The sequence below is a fragment of the Etheostoma spectabile genome, unplaced genomic scaffold, assembly GCF_008692095.1.
Source record: "Etheostoma spectabile isolate EspeVRDwgs_2016 unplaced genomic scaffold, UIUC_Espe_1.0 scaffold00004385, whole genome shotgun sequence".
Classification (NCBI taxonomy): domain Eukaryota; kingdom Metazoa; phylum Chordata; class Actinopteri; order Perciformes; family Percidae; genus Etheostoma; species Etheostoma spectabile.
In genome coordinates, this window is record NW_022603143.1 from 38631 (window position 1) to 58950 (window position 20320).

General features: G+C 43.3%; 3 protein-coding genes and 1 long non-coding RNA gene across 8 annotated transcripts in view; 3 read left to right on the top strand and 1 right to left on the bottom strand.

The window, feature by feature from the left end:
* LOC116677105 (zinc finger protein 239-like) overlaps window positions 1–18622 on the top strand; it is a 29874-nt gene extending 11252 nt beyond the window's left edge. Inside the window, exons 4-6 of one of the 5 annotated variants that reach the window (XM_032507780.1) lie at window positions 10024–10149; window positions 14515–14667; window positions 17519–18620. In XM_032507780.1, coding sequence (XP_032363671.1) covers window positions 10063–10149; window positions 14515–14667; window positions 17519–18385 — 1107 coding nt within the window. In that variant the 5' untranslated portion in view covers window positions 10024–10062 and the 3' untranslated portion in view covers window positions 18386–18620. Of the gene's footprint in view, window positions 1–7940; window positions 8014–10023; window positions 10150–14514; window positions 14668–17518 lie in introns of those variants that run through there. The other 4 variants (XM_032507781.1, XM_032507784.1, XM_032507785.1 and 1 more) reach the window with 4 other exon arrangements.
* LOC116677103 (E3 ubiquitin-protein ligase TRIM21-like) overlaps window positions 1–20320 on the top strand; it is a 58339-nt gene that overhangs the window by 3880 nt on the left and 34139 nt on the right. The window lies entirely within an intron of this gene.
* LOC116677108 (E3 ubiquitin-protein ligase TRIM21-like) lies at window positions 656–5819 on the top strand. Its single transcript, XM_032507789.1, has 2 exons — window positions 656–967; window positions 4453–5819. Exons 1-2 carry the CDS (start codon window positions 697–699, stop codon window positions 5559–5561), a joined length of 1380 nt encoding a protein of 459 aa, XP_032363680.1. The 5' UTR covers window positions 656–696; the 3' UTR covers window positions 5562–5819.
* Window positions 3626–19435, bottom strand: LOC116677110 (uncharacterized). Its single transcript, XR_004328928.1, has 3 exons — window positions 19325–19435; window positions 6675–6677; window positions 3626–3636 (listed from the first exon to the last, which is right to left on the bottom strand). It is a non-coding gene; the product is annotated as an uncharacterized LOC116677110 (long non-coding RNA).

Here is a 20320-nt window from a genome sequence, read left to right on the forward strand (position 1 = left end):
TGTAAAGTGTCTTTGACTAGCCTACCATGTAAACACAATATAAATAAAATGTATTATTATTTAGCCTACTTATTAATGTTCCTGGGGGAATGGACCCTAAGGACTCTAGGCTTCATTTAAAACCCTTATTCACAACGCCAGAACAGGTTTAACAACCATCTCTATAAGATGTGTCTAATTCTAAATATTTTTATACAATTAATATATAATATATATATATATATATATATATATATATATATATATATATATATATATATATATATATATATATATATATATATATTATATATATATATTATATATATATATTATATATAGGCCACGTTATTGGCCCAGGGATGGGAGACTAATTGAGAAGGTTATGAAACACAAACACAAACTGTCCTTTATTAGAGAAGGACAAGCAACAAGAAAATGAAATCATGAAGTTATTGGTCTCTGACCAGTCTGCCATTAATAATATATCTGGGAATATCACTGCATTTTCCCACTTAATCTCCGGAGCGTCCTGTATAAACCTGAAGCTGAGACCACAGACGCCGCGCTGCTCATCTAGGGTAGGGTTTGAAAATCCCTTATCCTGGTTTCATGCAACAGGCCCCTGGTTAACAATGATTTCCTGGTAAAATGAAGGTTTGGGTTTCAATTTTCTTTCAGTTTGACAAAACTTTGTGATTTCCGCAGGAAGCCACGATGACGGCATTGGATCTTTTCAACACTTTGGAGGATTTAAAAGAAGAGGAATTTATGACATTCAAATGGCATCTAAAGCAAGACCTCCTGGAAGGCTACCAACCCATCAAAGTGTGCAAGTTGGAGAAGGCAGATATGAAGGACACGGTGGATGTGATGGTGGACACCTATCAGCTAGATGGAGCTCTGAAGGTGGCCAAGAAGGTTTTAGAGAACATCGACAGGAATGATCTGGTCCAGAGTCTGCCAGACACCGAATCAGGACCACAAGGTCAGTCACCCTTTTTTTTTCTTTTTTTTTTTACTTTCTTTTTATTTATTTTTTCTCACATAAAATGACAAGCATACATATAAACAACACATACTTTAGGAAGACACATTAGGAGATGCTCTGGCAGTTTCCCTTCTAACCTATGATCATGTCCTCGCCTCCTGTCTCCAAACATTCCTTCTTCCGTCTTAAAAGAAGAGAACCTGAGTAACCTGTAGCAATAACAACATACCTTCAATGTCAAGTGTACTGCAGGAAGTATAAAATACAATTATATAATACAATTAAGTTAAGAGAAAAAAATGAATAAACCAATAAAAGAGGTAACTAGAGTTCTGACATTGTCTGTGTTACTGGTAACCATTTTTGATCAAACCGGTCTGACTTGAGCTGCAAACTCCCTCCATGTTGGGCTGCTAGTTACCTTATGTCCTGCTCTGAAGGATTCTTCCCAGTGTTCATCTGTTATTAGAATATTTGCTTCCAATTCCCATTTTTCCTTGACATCCAAATTGTTATTGTTAGATTCCAGTTGTATTAACTCATACAATTTGGATCTAATCCCTTTCTTTGTCCCCCCCTCTGTATACGTCTTCAGTAATTCTTCTACTTTCGAGGGGATGTTAGAGATCTTCTCCCACTCCTTATGTGTCGTGAGGTAGTGTCTCAGTTGTAGAAACTTATAGAAATCATGGACTGGTAAATTAAATTCTTGTGTTAACTGCTGAAATGACTTCAAGGTTTGTCCCCTAAACATTTCAGCAATATATTTTAACCCCTGTCGTGTCCATCTATTGTAGCCTGCATCTATCATACATGGTAAACAATCAGGGTTCATTGAGATTTGGGTGGCTCTACAAATAGAGTCTGACAGTTGCAATTTCTTACATACCCTCGACCATTAATGAAAATGTGCTTTTTTCCAGTCTTAACAACTGCTCAAAGCGCTTTTACATCTACAGGATACATTCTCCATTCACACACGTTCATACACTGTGGCCGAGGTTGCCGTACAAGGTGCCACCTGCTCATCAGATAAACACTCACACACATTCACACTCCGATGCACAGCACCGGGGGCATCTCGGGGTTCAGTGTCTTGCCCAAGGACACTTCAACATGGGACTGCAGGGCCAGGGATCACCAACCTTCTGATTGGCAGGCAACCGCTCTACCACTGAGCCACAGCCGCCCCATATTCTCATCGTCCCCCTGATCCAGACATTGCCCACCTTCAGCCTCTTTAATGTTACTTCACTCAAAAATGAAAGTGATTCAACAGGTACATTTATAGCATTTTGTTCTATTCCCACCCACAATGCATCTGCATCATTAGTAATCCACATAATTAGCAGCCCAGTAGTAATTTTTTTAATTGGGTAAATTCAATGTTCCCTTCTCTTTTGGACAAAGAAGTGTCTTAGATTTAATTTTTGCCTTTTTCGTTTTCCAAATAAATGTAGATATAATCTTGTCTAACATGTTAAAGGTAGAGTTGGAGACCATAATAGGCCATGACTGGAACAAAAACAACAGTCTTGGTAATACATTCACTCGCACACAATCTCCCACCTGGTCAAATCTTTTTAATTTCAGTTATCAATTTCCCATAGTTTGCTTCAAATAGCTGTGACGTATCAGAAGTAATGATAATACCCAGATATCTGAACCCTTTATTGGTCCATTTGAACTTGAATTTCTCCTTTAAATCAGCCGAACATTGACCTGAGAACATCGTAGCTACTGATTTAGCCTCATTGGTCAGATATCCTGAAATCTCCCCATACTCGTTCAGGTTATTCACCAGGGCTGTTAATGAGGTGGAAGGTTCACTTATATATGTTAATATATCATCTGCAAATAGTGATGTTTTGTGTTCTGTTCCCCCCTCATCCCTTATTCCCTTTATATCTTTATTCTGTCTTATTGACTCAGCCAGTGGTTCTATACTTACAGTAAAGGACTCGGACAGTCTCCTGGTCTGACTCCTCTTTAAAGTGGGAAAAAGTCTGAGCAACACCCATTGACTCTAATTCGTGATCTGGGGGTTTTGTATTCCATTTTCACCAGTCTATAAAGGTTGTATGAAAACCGAAATTTTCTAATGTTTGGTAGAGGAAGCTCCATTCTACTCTATCAGATGCCTTTTGTGCATCTAAGCTAAGCAACATGGCAGACTGGGATCTGTTTGTACCACATGAGATAAGATGTGATGTCCTCCTGATCTTGTTAGCACATTGCTTTCCAGGAATAAAGCCTGTCTGATCTGATTTGATCAATTAAGTTATATGCTTCTGCATTCTCAGTGCCATTATGTTTGTTAATATCTTCAGATCATTGTAGAGCAAGCTGATAGGTCAATACCCCTCACATGAAGTTGGATCCTTGCCTTCCTTATGTAAGACTGAAATCATGGCTTCTGATCAAGTCTTTGGCGAGTCCCCTGATGCCAGAGCGTAGTTAAAGACTCTATGTAGTACTGGTGTGATCTCCCTTGTAAAAACTTTATAAAATTCCCCCGGAAACCCATCTGTACCTGGTGATTGATTATTTTTGAGATTTTTTATAGTATCTGATATTTCCTGTACTGTAATTGGTTGTATCATTTCAGATTCTGATTCTTCTGCCGATATTGATGGTAGATTTCATTTGTGAAGAAACACCTGAGTCTCATTTTCCGTGGGATCTAGCTCAAAGTCGTTATATAAGTCTTGATAATATTTTGCAAAAGCCTCGGCTATTTCTGATGGCCTTATCACAGGCTGTTTGGAAAGGGGGTGATTTATTTAAGAAATAATCCTATTTGCTCGAGCCTTTTGAAGTTGGAATGCTAGAAGATTCCCCATCTCATAGTATCTTTGATTTGTAGAGTGTAGAGCTCCTTTTGCTTTGAATCAGTCACCTTTTTCAATTTATATTTTCAGGATGAAAGATTGGGCGGACATGAGAAACAATACTTATTGAACAGATTGTTATCTGTGACCTGCTGATACAACTTGTGTACTTGGCAGCATGACGGGGGCCCCTGGCGTCCGCCAGGCAGGGTCACTGCATCTCTCCCTCAATAACTCATATGATTTTTTAACCAATTCTTTGTCTGGCCCCTCACTTGAGACCACTTTGCCATGGAAGACCCTACCAGGAGCACAAAGCTCCAGACAATACAGACCTCAGGTGCATAGGGACACACAAACCTCTCCATTTAGCGGCCTACAAATGCACACATTTCTTTTTAAACTAATAAGAATTGTCTTTTAAATGACATGTATTTTTTTCTCTCACACTGTGTGTAGTTCTGGCTGCAGCCAGCAATGTGCCTGAAGGAGAACAATCAGCTCAACTGACCACGTCAGGTCTGAAAAGACATCAGCTGATCGACCCTGTGGAGAACCTGGAAGGCAGGATGTGTACGGAGCACGATAAACCTCTGGAGCTGTTCTGTAAGACCGACCAGACATGTGTCTGCATGCTCTGCACTGTTTTAGACCACAAGACACATGATGTTGTTTCTCTGAAAGAAGAATATGAAGGAAAGAAGGTCCAGCTGGGGAAGACAGGGGCTGAAATTCAGCAGATGATCCAGAAGAGACAACTAAAGATTCAGGAGATCAAACACTCAGTGGACCTCAGTGAGGAAGCTGCAGACAGAGAGATAGCAGAAGGTGTTCAGGTCTTCACTTCTCTGAAGGAGTCTGCTGAGAGAGGCCTGGATGAGCTCATCAACACCATCAAAGAGAAGCAGAAAACAACAGAAAAACAGGCCGAAGCTTTCATCACAGAGCTGGAACAGGAAATCTCTGAGCTGATGAAGAGAAGCACTGAGGTGGAGCACCTCTCACGCTCTGAAGACCACCTCCATCTTCTCCAGAGGGTCCAGTCCCTTAACATCCAACAACCTCCACCCACCAAGGACTGGACAGAGGTCAGCGTCTGTCCATCATCATATGACAGGACTGTGGTGAAAGCTGTGGTTCAGCTGATGGAGAAGCTCAATAAACAGATGAAGAAGCTGCTTGAATCCAAGCTGAAGAGGGTCCAGCAGTATGCAGTGGATGTGACTCTTGATCCTGATACAGCACATCCTGCTCTCATCCTGTCTGATGATGGGAAACAAGTGAATACGGGTGATGTGAGGAAGAATCTCCCAGACATCCCAGAGAGATTTTCTAAGGGTGTTTTTCTTTTAGGAAAACAGAGTTTCTCTTCAGGCAGATTTTACTTTGAGGTTCAAGTTAAAAGAAAGACTAATTGGAATTTAGGAGTTGTCAGAGAGTCAATCAACAGGAAGGGAGACATCACACTGAGTCCTAAGTATGGTTACTGGACGATATGGTTAAGAAATGGAAATGAGTACAAAGCTCTTACTGCCCCTCCAGTCCGTCTCTCTCTGAAGTCTCCTCCTCAGAAGGTGGGGGTGTTTGTGGACTATGAGGTGGGTCTGGTCTCCTTTTATGACGTAGATGTTGCAGCTCTTATCTTCTCCTTTACTGGCTGCTCCTTCACTGAGAAACTCTTCCCATTCTTTGGCCCCTGTCCTAATGCTGGTGGTAAAAACTCTGCCCCTCTGATCATCTCTCCTGTCAGAGTAAACTAATCACTGATCTCATTTCAGGTATTGATTCATTTTCAATCAAGGGAACAAATGTACATATTCATATATTTTACATCTTATTTTCTACAGAATCTGTTTCCTGTGGTGACTGATTTACACTTTATTCCATTTATTATCATATGTTAAATGTGCAGCAATTCTTTACAAAGTGAATCAAACTCCATCTTGACATATTTGGTGTCTTTAGAAACTGATTTCTTCTGGAAGTTATAATAAATGTCTGTGGGTTTAACAGAGGTTTAATAGATATCGTCTACATAACGTGTGTCATGATGCATCAAATTAATGTGTTGATTATGTCATCAGATACACATTTATTAGTATTTGATGAGCAGCCCCAGAAAACATATAGCTGAATATTTGATTGTGTGATGAAGCTTCATTTAAGAGTGAGGCCTATTCCATCCCATAATGTCTCCAGAACACAGTATGTGTCCTTGTTATACCGGGTAGAAAAAGTTAATGGATGGTTCTATCTTGTGTGAAAAGTCTTTTGGATAATTACTGGTCACTTTGGCCATTTTTTATTGGTTTCATGAATTCTGTAAGATGGTTTATGAGTCAAAGAAATGTGTAAATATGTGATAGTAGAATAAAAAGTGTAAAATAAAGCAGGTGTTGAACACAAGGCCTGAGGAAGCAGTGAGAACAGAAAAGCTGCTTTACACACAAGTTGGATTTCAGTCGAGGATGATCTTTATTGTTGAGAATAAAGTTGAACTTTCAGTATTAGTGCCAGACATAAAAACAATAAATCAGAGATAGAAGTTGTTGTCTTTTGCATTTTGAGAATAAAGTTTAAATACTGAAAAATGTTTTCAATGAAAGTCTGAATCCAATTTTGAGAATATGGTCTAAATAACAGGAATAATGTTAAAATGTGGAAAAAAAAGTAAAAGATTCTCATTTTAACTTAATTTTCTAAAAGCTGAAACCAATCTGAAGATCTTCTTTCTCTGATGTTCTCTTGTGTCTGGTACTATGTGGACAGTTGCCATAGCGACTGGTATGAAAATTTGCAGATATCCACCAATGGAAAAAAAAAGTATCCAATCATAATTTTATGACGTGTCTTTTTGACACCGTTACTAAAACAAACTGTGTACTCTGAAATCTTGTGTATTTCTTAAATTTGAATTCATTTTAATTGGTTGTCTGATGTTTTTATTTTTTTATGTTCCTCAATAATGAGACAGGAATGAAAAAGGATGAATTATTGTGTCATGATGTCAGAAATAAAGTCTGTTTGTTGAGACCAAGAATGATAATGGTGTTTTTCCTAAATCAGTTCTCCTGATATCACTTTAAACTGCTGATAGAGAGATAGATTGATAGATAGATAGATAGATAGATAGATAGATAGATAGATAGATAGAGAGAGAGAGATAGATAGATAGATAGATAGATAGATAGAGAGATAGAGAGATAGATAGATAGATAGATAGATAGATAGATAGATAGATAGGTAGATAGATAGATAGATAGATATTAAGGTAGGCAGTTGGTTTCATATTTGGAACAATTCAATGCAAAATAATAAAATAAAACGAGGCCTCATGCGGATTATTTGTGACTTGATTTGGTGGATTTATCCTTCCTGCCGTTTCTGTGTTAAACTCTTTGATAAAGAACGTTTCCATCCAGTAAAAGTGCTGACAGACTCAGATTATTATTCTAAGTGTCTGACAACATTACCTACAGAGATAGAGCTTTTAGTGAAAGAGGAAGATCCTTTCAGTTTAACATGAAACATCTCCTTCACCAAACCCACCAGACTCCATGTAAATAATCACTACTTTTAGCGTGTATAGAGCAGCATATCTCCACCAGACTCCATGTAAATAATCACTACTTTTAGCGTGTATAGAGCAGCATATCTCCACCAGACTCCATGTAAATAATCACTACTTTTAGCGTGTATAGAGCAGCATATCTCCACCAGACTCCATGTAAATAATCACTACTTTTAGCGTGTATAGAGCAGCATATCTCCACCAGACTCCATGTAAATAATCACTACTTTTAGCGTGTGTAGAGCAGCATATCTCCACCAGACTCCATGTAAATAATCACTACCAGATATAGCGTATCTCCACCAGATGTAGTAATAATATTAATTTCTCCTTATTTTTTTTACATTATTTTAGTTATTAAAATGCTGTACATTATTTAATAGTCAAGTGAAGTCCAAGTACCTGGAGTTGAGTCCAGTACTTGAGTCCCAGTCCACCACTAACTGATCCATTAAGTGAATGTGGAGCTGTTGTTCCCCTCCTGGCCTCCAGGCGGCGGCCTTCTTTCATTTGAACCTTTAATCTGAAAAACCCTGCCTTGGAGGAAAGCGGAAGTCTCGTGTGTTCCCTGTGATCTCGGGCTGGCGGCGGGATAGCTGTGTTCTTTGTTCTTAGTGAGTTTTAAGAAGACAGAGCTCCAGGTGACCCCGCACACACTCAGGTAAACTCTTCAACTACTGCTCTCTACACCACACGGGGTGTAGCGTTTGTGTGTGTGTTGTAGCGTTTGTGTGTGTGTTGTAGCTTTAGTGTGTGTGTGTTGTAGCGTTTGTGTGTGTGTTGTAGCGTTTGTGTGTGTTTCAGCTTTTGTGTGTGTTGTAGCGTTTGTGTGTGTGTTGTAGCGTTTGTGTGTGTGTGTGTGTGTTGTAGCGTTTGTGTGTGTGTTGTAGCTTTTGTGTGTGTGTTGTAGCTTTTGTGTGTGTGTTGTAGCTTTTGAGTGTGTGTTGTAGCGTTTGTGTTTGTGTGTGTGTGTTGTAGCTTTGAGTGTGTGTTGTAGCTTTTGAGTGTGTTTTGTAGCTTTTGTGTGTGTGTTGTAGCTTTTGTGTGTGTGTTGTAGCTTTTGAGTGTGTGTTGTAGTGTGTGTTGTAGCTTTTGAGTGTGTGTGTGTTAGCGTTTGTGTGTGTGTGTGTTGTAGCTTTTGAGTGTGGTTGTAGCTTTTGAGTGTGTGTGTGTTAGCGTTTGTGTGTGTGTGTTGTAGCGTTTGTGTGTGTGGTGTAGCTTTTGTGTGTGTTTTAGCGTTTGTTTGTTTGTGTGTGTGTGTGTTTTAGTGTGTGTGTTGTAGTTGATGAGCAGGGTGAGGGGGGGTGCTGGTGGGCTTATTGTTATTGATGTTGAGGGTCGTTGAGGGGGGGGGGGAGTAGGCCTGGGCGGGTGTGAAAGAGGGAGCTAGGGGGGTGAAGAGGGAGAGGAGGCAGAGTCCAATCTTTTAAAACCAGATCCAGCTCATCTGCCCAGTCCTGGTCTCCGCTGGCTTGGTTCCCCCCCCCCCCCCCCACCTCTGCCGTGGCCTGAGATGTTCTGCAGCCCTCTCCAGACGTCCCTGGTCTTGTTCTGTTACAGACTCGTTCTAGTTTCCTCCCGTAGATGACCTCCCCCCTCCTGATCCTGAGTTCCTTCTGGACTCTGTGCAGCTCCTCTCTGTCCCCTGATGCAAAGACCCTCTTCTTCTCATTCAGCAGGACCTTAATCTCAGAGGACCCCCAGGGTTTGTTGTTGGGGGGAACACTGGACCACCTTGGAGGGCCCAGTGTTCTCCACACAGAAGATCTAGTCTGTGATGCATTGGGTCATGCATCTGGGGGGGGCAGAGTGCTTCCCAGTCTGTAGTTTCAAAGCAGTCTCTGAGCCTATCACTGACCTCCTCAGGTCAGTGATATGTGAGGTGTATTCATCTTTGATGTCTGCATACAGTAAATCCATAGTTGTGACGCCCCTGGTGGGGCATTTAACATACTGGGTGAAGCATGATGGAAGTCACCGGAGATGAGGAGGAGGGAATGGGGGCGCTGGTTTTGAAGTTGAGATACGACAGTGTGAATCTGATCTGTAGCTGCAGCAGCGACCACCGAGGGGGGGGGGGGCGGTTACACGGTCACAGCAATGACCTGTGAGAACTCCCTCGGGGGGGGGGTATTATGTAGTATGGTGCTAACCGCTAACAGCTCCAAGTCTCTGGTGCAGAGGTGCTCCTTCACACCGATGTGTGAAGGAGCCCTATCATTCCCAACCCCCCCTTCTTACCCCTGTCCGCTCGCAGCAGTCTGAACCCGTCCAGGGGGATGTGAGTCGGAGAAAGTTCACACAGCCACGTCTCGGTGGAGCACATGAGGCTGCCCCCCCCGCTACTCCCTCTGCAGCCGGGTCAGCTCTGTGTGTGTGTGTGTGTGTGTGTGTGTGTGTGTGTGTGTGTGTGTGTGTGTGTGTGTGTGTGTGTGTGTGTGTGTGTGTGTGTGTGTGTGTGTGTGTGTGTGTGTGTGTGTGTGTGTGTGTGTGTGTGTGTGTGTGTGTGTGTGTGTGTGTGTGTGTGTGTGTGTGTGTGTGTGTGTGTGTGTGTGTGTGTGTGTGTGTGTGTGTGCAGCAGTGTGAGGGGAGATGACCTAATAAAGTGTGTGTCCATGTTTTCCCTTTAGATTTCTTCCCAGTGTAAGCAGCCACAGTGGAGATCTGCTGGACTTCAGGACCAGAGAGGAATGGAGGAGGACGACCAGGAGCAGCGGAGCAACGAGGTCCCCAGAAGACCAGCAGCAGACTGGGCCTCTGATAGCAGCCATGTTCAGGTCAGTGTTCAGGACACAATTGTTACTTCTAATAAACACGACGTTTACTCAGTTCAAACCTTTATAGAGTACACAGCTAGCTTAGACTCACATGTCCTCCATCTGCTACACAACCAGCACACAACCAGCACACAACCAGCACACAACCAGCACACAACCAGCACACAACCAACACACAACCAGCACACAACCAGCACACAACCAGCACACAACCAGCACACAACCAACACACAACCAGCACACAACCAGCACACATCCTCTAACCTGCACACACCGGGAAAACCTTCTGCCGTAGTGAACAGTGTAGAGGGGAAATAACATGTTCACAATCTCCCTATACTTTACACAATTAAGAGAATACAAAGAAACGTTTTATATATATATATATATATATATATATATATATATATATATATATAACATATACACACAATGGCCACCGTTATTACAACTTAAAATAAACATGTTCAAATAAAGTGTTCAGTGCTTTTAAATGTCCTTTTGCTCTTAGCTTTGTGTGAAGACAGTCATCGAGTTGAGTTTTTGTGTCGGACCAGAGCCCGTTCCTGATCTTCTTAGTCTGGATGAGCTCCTTTATGCTGCTTATTTCCAGCCGTAGTGGTTTTGTTGACTTGAGAGCATCAACCAGAGAGTGATGGTCCGTCACACAGATCTTCTGTTCTGCATTTCCACTCAGAGCTCAGAAAAGAGGGTAGCCAGAAAACCAGCATGGTCTATTCCATCTGACATGGAGTCCTCCTCACAACACGTCTAATTCTCTTAGATATCCAACAGAGAGGAGAAAACGTCCCTCCTTCTCCCATTAGTCCAATCAGTGTCCCCCCCCCTGTGTACCCCCATCAGGGAGATTTCCCAGAGAAGCATCGCTGTTTCCCAAATGCTGAACCCTGAGAGACCTTTTCAGATTTAAGCTTTCTGAGGACCTTATTTGTCTCATGAATAGACTGGACTGTCTGGTTTGTTTTGATAGTCTCCGTCCTGTTTCTGACCTAAGCTCCTTGTCAGTCTCACTAAGAGAGGTGTGTCTCTGCAGAGCCGTGCTGCTTGCAGCTGGACAGGCTGCAGGTTTTAATGTAGCTATGGTGATGGACATGAACTACACAATTATTACTAACAAGGTCCATTCCCACACAGCAGACATGTTTATGTCCCTCACGCCCAACATGGATGCAGACTTCAGCGTAGGGATCACTTCTGTTGAGAGGGTTTCCGAGCCCGCCCAGAGGAAGTCCTCAACATGACATGGAGTCCTCCAGTCACCTTACACTGTCCATCCAGCCAACAAATCCTGCTGGATCTACCTGAGACACGTTTCCACCTGTCCTCAGCATGGTTTCTTCCACCTTGTTGTGCCAGGACAGTGATGTATCTGCAAGGCCATAGACACATGTGTTTAGTTTCCATAGAATATTTCCCTTTTCTGCTTCAGGAGGTGGGGGGGACATAGATTTCTCCTGGTGTTGTGTGTCTGTTGTGTGTCCCTGGTGTTGTGTGTGCTGTCTGTATTCACTTTATCATCTGAGCTTTCTGCTACATTGTTTAACTGTCTCTCTTGCTTGTTGTCTCTCTGTTGTCTTGCACAGTTGGCTTATCCTGAGACTCCTGTGTGTTTACCTTACAGAGCCTGGGTTGGTGACCTCTAACTAGAATCCCCCCCCCCATGTCTTACAAATACAACAGCTCCATCCTGACCAATAACTATCCCTGGTCCCTTCCACCGAGGACAGTCTGCTGTTTTGTAATATACCTTGTTTCCTGTCACATACATGTCCTCTGAGGACCTGAGCTGCTTCTTATCCGCTCAGAAGACTCTGCTTCTGGGAATCCTTTCCTAGAAGCATCTAAAGCTGAAATGTGTTCTCCTACTCTAGAGCTCATGGAAGTACCCTCTAGAGCAGGTAGTTTATCAACTAATACAGATGGAAGGTTAGGACTCTGTCCAAACACTAATGGATATGGACTGTGTCCCTGAACATTCAGCATACTGGTCTTAGCCATGAGGGCCCAGTCGAGGCCAGTGTGCCGGTCCCATCCATTCTCTGGTTTGACCTTCTGGATGATCTCAGTCAGTGTTTGGTTATGTCTCTCGAGCAGTCCGTTGCTCCAGGGACTGGATCCTGCTGGTTTTTTTGTCTCAATGTTAAAGTTGTCAGCCATGTCTCTGATCTCTTCGTTGTTGAGTTCTCCACCATTGTCACTGTTCAGCCTCTGGGGGGGGGGGGGGGGCGCCATGGACACTGATCCAAGTGGGAATGAAGGAGTTGACAATTTCAGAAGACTTCTTTGTTTTCACAATGTTTCCCGCGCTGAAACGTGTGAAGTGGTCGATGATGTGAAGATCCCATAAACCTGGTTCAACTCATGCAGGTCCATGGCCCCTGTCTCGGTATATTCCGAAGCTAAGGGCCAGCCCCGAGCAGGCGTTGGCTTTGTCTTTTTGTACTTCTGGCATACATCACAGTCATATACTATTTGTTGCGAGACAGTAAAGCATTCTTTGTCCTTGTTCCCTGAACGGTGAATGAGCCTCTGTAGTCTGTCTGCAGACCCGTGACCAAACTGTTTCTGGAGCTTCAGACTTTGTGTTTCTCATCTGGGGACATATGTTCTGTTACCGTTAGGACTTGTTCTTCAGTTGAACCTTTCCCAGTTTCTCTGTCTCTGATGTCAACACAGTAATGTCCAGAGCTAGTGAATTCAAGAGGTATGGGTTGCTGAACATCACTGCACTGTCCTCTTCCATGTCCAAAATGGTCCCTGCCTTCTTAAGGGACGTTTTACTCAGCAGAAGGGGAATGTCAACCTTGACAGCTTCAGTTTCAATGTGGCATGTTGTTAGTCCTATTTTAGCGGGTAGTTTAACATTTCTCGTGGAATACACCAGATTGCCGTCTCTGAACTGAAGTGGTCTGAAACCGGGAGTTTCTGTTGGCATCGATCTGTTCCCCTGATCCTGGATGAGGTCACCGATAGCTTTCCATCCTTTTCTCCCCACACACCGTACGGGTACAGGCAGTGTCAATAACCCCAGATCCCGAGGATTCAGTCAAGAATATCTCAGCATCTGACATGGAGGCCTTTGGAAACAATGTGATGTTACATTCCTCTACATCCGCATCTTCAGTTCTTCTTACTTGTTCAGTTTTCTTGTGAGGACAGTCTTTAGCCCAATGAAACGTGCATTGGCCAATAGCACATCTGGATCTCTTACCAGACTTATCCAGTGGATTAGTCCCCGGTAGTGGCTGCCTTAGTGGTCCACTTTGCCATGTTGCGTTCCGTTTTCCTCTTCCTCGTGGTCTTTGTTCTGTGATAAACGCCACGTCCTGGTTCCTGTCGTTTTCCCTCCGAAGATCCTTTTTAGAGCCGACTTCATGGAGGAGAACTTCAACTCCGTGCAAGCTGTCAGAGCTCGTTGTCTGCTTATTATAAAACTCACACAGACGATCCATAATCAAAAATATACAACACAACGTACTAAATATTGGTTTGGGAGTTCCATCTCTAGCATTTCATCTTCTCTCCTCGTGTTCATGTAAATCTTTTGTTTCTGTCCATGTTCCTCGTGGTTTTGGTTCTGAATGTTGTTGATTTCTTTTTTCCAGCTGTGCTTGTTGTAGTCTCAGGCGGTGTGTCAGTTTCTCCGTCAGATTTCTTCTGCTACACCTGTTCATTCTTTCAGATGGGGGGGGGGGCTTTTCCATAGATGCACTGGTGGGTGAGAACTGAGACCTTGTTTTCAATCCTAGCAGAAACGGGAAGCCAGTGAAGGGAGTGAGAATGGGTGTGATGTGGTCTCATCAGGATCCTTGCAGCACTATTCTGAAAAAACTGTAGTTTCTGCAGACTCTTGTTAGGGATCCCGATGAGAAGTGCGTTACAGTAATCAAGTCTGGAGGAGACAAAGACCTGCACCAGTTTTTCAGCATCAGCTAAGGAGAGTGTAGAACGGAGCAATATTTCTGAGATGATAGGAGATCTTACAGAGGTTTTTGATATGGGCTTCAAAGGTGAGTTGTGGATCAAATCTTAATCCTTTTTGTGTGTGTGTTGTATCGTGTGTGTGTGTGTGTGTGTGTGTGTGTGTGTTGAAGCGTGTGGGCCACCGTAGCAGTGTGAGGGGAGATGACCTAATAAAGTTGTGTGTGTTAACGCCAAAGTCCATGTTTTCCTTTAGATTTCTTCCCAGTGGAATATAATGCTGTTTTCTCCAAACGTGGAGCAGTTGGACAGCTGCTGCTTTGAGTTTCCAGACTCTTCTTTTAGTTGTGTGAGGATGTGAGGAGAACGAGAGGAGACAGCAGCTCCTCAATATCTCTGCCTGCTTTGATTTGGACTGAACAGGATCCAGAGGGAGTCCAGCAGCCACAGTGGAGATCTGCTGGACTTCAGGACCAGAGAGGAATGGAGGAGGACAACCAGGACCAGGAGCAGCGGAGCAACGAGGTCCCCAGAAGACCAGCAGCAGACTGGGCCTCTGATAGCAGCCATGTTCAGGTCAGTGTTCAGGACACAACTGTTACTTCTAATAAACACGACGTTTACTCAGTTCAAACCTTTATAGAGTACACAGCTAGCTTAGACTCACATGTCCTCCATCTGCTACACAACCAGCACACAACCAGCACACAACCAGCACACAACCAGCACACAACCAGCACACAACCAGCACACAACCAGCACACAACCAGCACACAACCAGCACACAACCAGCACACAACCAGCACACAACCAACACACAACCAGCACACAACCAGCACACAACCAGCACACATCCTCTAACCTGCACACACCGGGAAAACCTTCTGCCGTAGTGAACAGTGTAGAGGGGAAATAACATGTTAACAACAGCAACCGCTCTAAAGTTTTATTATTAAACTCACACAGACGATCCATAATCAAAAATATACAACAAAACTTACTAAATATTAGTTTGGGAGTTCCATCTCTAGCATTTCATCTTTTCTCCTCGTGTTCATGTAAATCTTTTGTTTCTGTCCATGTTCCTCGTGGCCTCGTGGTTTTGGTTCTGAATATTTTTTTCTTTTTTCCAGCTGTGCTTGTTGTAGTCTCAGGCGGTGTCAGTTTCTCCGTCAGATTTCTTCTGCTACACCTGTTCATTCTTCCTTACAAGGAACATCCACCTTACCCCATTTCCTTGTTAAAGCGTCTTTACTAGCTATCAGATATATATACAGTATATGCGTATATATGTATATACGTGTGCGTGTGCGTGTGCGTGTGTGTGTGTGTGTGTGTGTGTGTGTGTGTGTGTGTGTATATATATATATATATATATAATTTCTGTTAACAAAAATATTTCAGCTGGTCCAATTATCCCTGGTTAATAATAACTTTTGCATTAATATAGAGGAAAACATAGTTGGTAAGATGTTGAAATGTCCTCCGCTGTGAGTAGCCCATCAGGGGCTTTTCTTCTGTATTGGTGGGGGCAGGTGTCCATCTTGTTACTAGCCTATCAGAGCCAATCAGAGAGGAGTCTTGTAGTACCAGGTTTTGTTGAGGGGGCGGTACAGAACAAGAAACAGATTGAGAGTGAGTGGCACTCATAGACAGTTAAAGAAATGGACCAACAGGTCCCGTTGTTCTGGACGGAGACCAGTGAAGGATTATAGAAGCAGTTTACGGTGATGGCCGAGCGTTACTGCGCTGCCTCCAACCGATGCTTGACAACGTAGCGGTGACGTGGGCAACCTGTCTGAAGGTCTTCTGGTAGCTGGGCCAAGAGAAATCTCAATCGTTCCCAATCAGCAGAGACGGAGAGCGTAGGTACTGTTTTACATACAAAGTAGCCTGACAAGCCACCCATCATCCAGATGTTGGGTCCAGCACCTCTCCATTGGCTGGGCTCAATCCGAGGGGCGGGATAAACGTCTGTCTTTCAAATTCCCTCTGCACCCAATAGGAGAGCGCTCCAACCAACCAGAGCCATGCCGGTTGGTAGATTACCCTTTTAAACTCTGAACACGTCTTCCTTTTTTAAGAATGACTTTAGAGCCTAACTCCAGGTCTCCAGGATTTGGTTTCTCCAGCTCGCAAGTCAACGGGGAGTTGCTAGACTGCCCCTGGCTGCAGGTTAGCTGCCGCTAGGGGGGGTCTAGACTTCCAGTCGTCTGCCACGCTTTCTCTCTCTTAATTAAATTAAATGTCAACCTCAGCTCTCCTGTTTCCACCAAAACTGTCCGTCGGGAGCTCCACAGGGTCAATATACACGGCCGGGCTGCTATAGCCAAACCTTTGGTCACTCGTGCCAACGCCAAACTTCGGTTTCAATGGTGCAAGGAGCGCAAATCTTGGGATGTGGACAATGTGAAACATGTATTGTTCTCTGATGAGTCCGCCTTTACTGTTTTCCCCACATCCGGGAGAGTTACGGTGTGGAGAAGCCCCAAAGAAGCGTACCAACCAGACTGTTGCATGCCCAGAGTGAAGCATGGGGGTGGATCAGTGATGGTTTGGGCTGCCATATCATGGCGTTCCCTTGGCCTCATACTTGTGCTAGATGGGTGCGTCACTGCCAAGGACTACCGAACCATTCTGGAGGTCCATGTGCATCCAATGGTTAACACATTGTATCCTGAAGGAGGTGCCGTGTATCAGGATGACAATGCACCAATACACACAACAAGACTGGTGAAAGATTGGTTTGATGAACATGAAAGTGAAGTTGAACATCTCCCATCTCCCATGGCCTGCACAGTCACCAGATCTAAATATTATTGAGCCACTTTGGGGTGTTTTGGAGGAGCGAGTCAGGAAACATTTTCCTCCACCAGCATCACGTTGTGACCTGGCCACTATCCTGCAAGAAGAATGGCTTCAAATCCCTCTGACCGCTGTGCAGGACTTGTATATGTCATTCCCAAGACGAATTGACGCTGTATTGGCCGCAAAAGGAGGCCCTACACCATACTAATAAATGATTGTGGTCTAAAGCCAGGTGTTTCAGTTTCATTGTCCAACCCCTGTATATGCAAGCGGCACACATTTTTCTTCCTTTTGTCATAAATTATTAGTCTGGATATCACCATTGTCATGTTGAATGTAAACAAAAATCTGCCTATCGTCATGTTAAATCCGGCAATACCGCGCCAGGTGGATAAGCCAGTTTGTGATTGGTCCCTCAAACGTAACAGAAGCAGGATACATGTCCAGGTTTCCAGTCTGAGCTGCAGGGTGAAATCAGATCAGCAGCAGATCGGGCTGGCCTCACCCAGTCTAACAAATTATTGAATGAAGAGTTAAAATTGTGGGTGAGAGCCAGTCCAGGGTTTAAATCAGGGTGTTCACTAACGCTATCTCTCTCTCTGTTTCTCTGTTGCTATAGAAACGGATGGGAGAGGGACCCAGATATCACGACTGTCCGAACTGTAAGAAATCCTTCACATCATCAGAATCTTTAAAGAATCACCAGCGCATTCACACTGGAGAGAAGCCGTACAGCTGTGATCAGTGTGGGGCAGCTTTCAGACTACAGAGTCACCTAAAATACCATCAACGCATTCACACTGGAGAGAAACCGTATGGCTGTGATCAATGTGGGAAAACATTTGCTCAGAGTGGTAGTCTTAAAGTTCACCAGCGCATCCACACTGAAGAGAAACCGTACAGCTGTGATCAATGTGGGGCAGCTTTCAGACGACCGATTTTACTAAAATACCATCAACGCATTCACACTGGAGAGAAACCGTACAGCTGTGATCAATGTGGGAAAACATTTTCTCAGATTGGTAGTCTTCAAGCTCACCAGCGCATCCACACTGGAGAGAAGCCGTACGGTTGCGATCAATGCGGCGAAAAATTTTCTGTGAGCGGAAACCTTAAAGCTCACCAGCGCATTCACACTGGAGAGAAGCCGTACAGCTGTGAACAATGTGGCCAAACCTTTTCTATGAGTGGTCACCTTGTATCTCACCGACGCATTCACACTGGAGAGAAGCCGCACTGGTGTGAACAATGTGGGAAAATGTTTTCTACGTCTGGCCAACTTCAATCTCACCTGCGCATTCACACTGGAGAGAAGCCGTACTGGTGTGAACAATGTGGGAAAACCTTTTCTGAGGGTGGTAGCCTTCAATCTCACCTGCGCATTCACACTGGAGAAAAGCCGTATTGGTGTGAACAATGTGGGAAAACCTTTTCTGAGGGTGGTAGTCTTAAAAAACACCAGCTCATTCACACTGCCTCGTTGTGAACATGTTCCAGAGCCAAGCTGTTTCCTCCTCCTCATGCCCTGATAGCTGTGTTGTTATATTCTGATCTTCTCTCCACATTGAAGGCTGAACAGCAGTAACTCTATCTTCTGAACAGCTTAAGAGCGGATTCTGGCCCTGTCCCCCCCCGCTCTCGTCCCCTTTACAGGCGAGGCGAAGCTCGTCTCCAACAAACAGTGACTATTGAGTCTTGTAACTGCGAGGTATTTTCCGACTAAATAACACAAATGAGTATAACCTTTATAGTAACCAATAGAAATAATTAGGTACTTTTCAGACGGTTATGTAACTGGTTAAGTAGAAGTAAAGAATGTGATGTATTTGGTGTAACAGTTATAATGTAATCAACTAAAATATGATTATAACCAGACGACAGAATGAAGGAGGTTATGATTTTAAATGTGATTATGAGTAAACGTGATGAAATGTGTGTGTGTAGAGAATAAGGGAAGTGAGAGGGAGATGTTAGGACACTTTTAAAAAGCACATTGTGTTGAATAATAAAAGTTGTTAAATTGTCTCTTTCATGTTTTCTAACATTATTAGCTGATTATAATTGTGTGGTGGGCCGACATCAGAATTGCAGTTTGGAATTAATTTTGATTGCATGTCCCACATTATGAGTTGAAACATGTTAAACATTTTCATTATTACAAAATAGTTTTTGAGTTCTGTGAACTTATTAGGATTTACAGTGAATTTTGAGCGTATTCCAAATATCAGGAATAATGTTGAAATATGGAGAATAAAGTCAACAATTCTCATTTTGACTTCATTTTCTAAAAGCTGAAACCAATCTGAAGATCTTCCTCCTCTGATGTTCTCTTATGTCTGGTACTATGTGGAACGTTGGTGGAACCACCCTAAATCTGATGGTCTTTAAAAACTTAAGTAGAGATAATGTGATCAATAATTGTCACAACACAAAGTATGAGTTTCCTATCTTCATTTATTAATCAGACACCAATAGTTCAGGTTACACCACTTTGTATTCATTGAGTCATTTTAATTCTCAACACTTTTCAGCAGTGGTAAACATTTTGATTTTCGATGAGGTCTCTCCTCCTCTGGAGTTGGAGGATCAGGTCTGGGTTGTGTGAGACGTCCTCTACGGGACAGCCTCGCTGTGTTGTGTGTGTGTGAAACTGCGTCTGCATCTAGGGACACCAGACCGGATCAGGACAGCACGTTGACATCTTGGACAGAGACACCAGCCCACAGCAGTTATCAGGACCTGGTTTTTATTAAACTACTTAACTGGGATCGTAGAGTGGAATCGTTATTTTTAACAGAAGTAGAACAAGAATGGTTTATAAAGCTTTTTCTATTTCACAGTAAAATGTAAAATAAATGAAATAAAATCCTCAACTCCTAAAAGGCATTCCTAGAGTAGAAATCCAGTTTATCAAATATATCTTCACCACCAGAATACAGCTCCTACATCAACACTGGACATCTTCATTTAACATCACATTTTACACATAGAAGTAAACATCGCATTCAATAACAGTTACCTGCATATTTAGATATTCATATCCAGAATTCATAACTTTCAGCCCTGCAGCGATGTGAAGGTGACGCCAGCAGACGGCGCTGGTCCCATTCATGCAGGAATTTAACAGAACCTGTTTCCAACCCGGTACATGTGGACCACTACACTGAAGGGACTACTGCTGCAGCAACACTTAAACATGGTGGGGTCGGCGCAAGATTAAGCTACAGCAACACGGAGCTAGCTAAGCTACAACAACACGGAGCTAGCTAAGCTACAGCAACACGGAGCTAGCTAAGCTACAACAACACGGAGCTAGCTAAGCTACAGCAACACGGAGCTAGCTGAGGTCCATCCAGGACGGGGGTTTCCTGGCATTGATCCTCTGTCTTATTCTCTCAAGGAGAGAGGGACATCTACCAAA

What these genes read in the sequence shown, in the direction of transcription:
- LOC116677108 (XM_032507789.1), top strand. Translation starts at nt 697, where the DNA reads ATGACGGCATTGGATCTTTTCAACACTTTGGAGGATTTAAAAGAAGAG. An exon ending in CACCGAATCAGGACCACAAG is followed by an intron (nt 968 to 4,452) that starts GTCAGTCACCCT and finishes GCACTGTTTTAG; the next exon opens with ACCACAAGACACATGATGTT.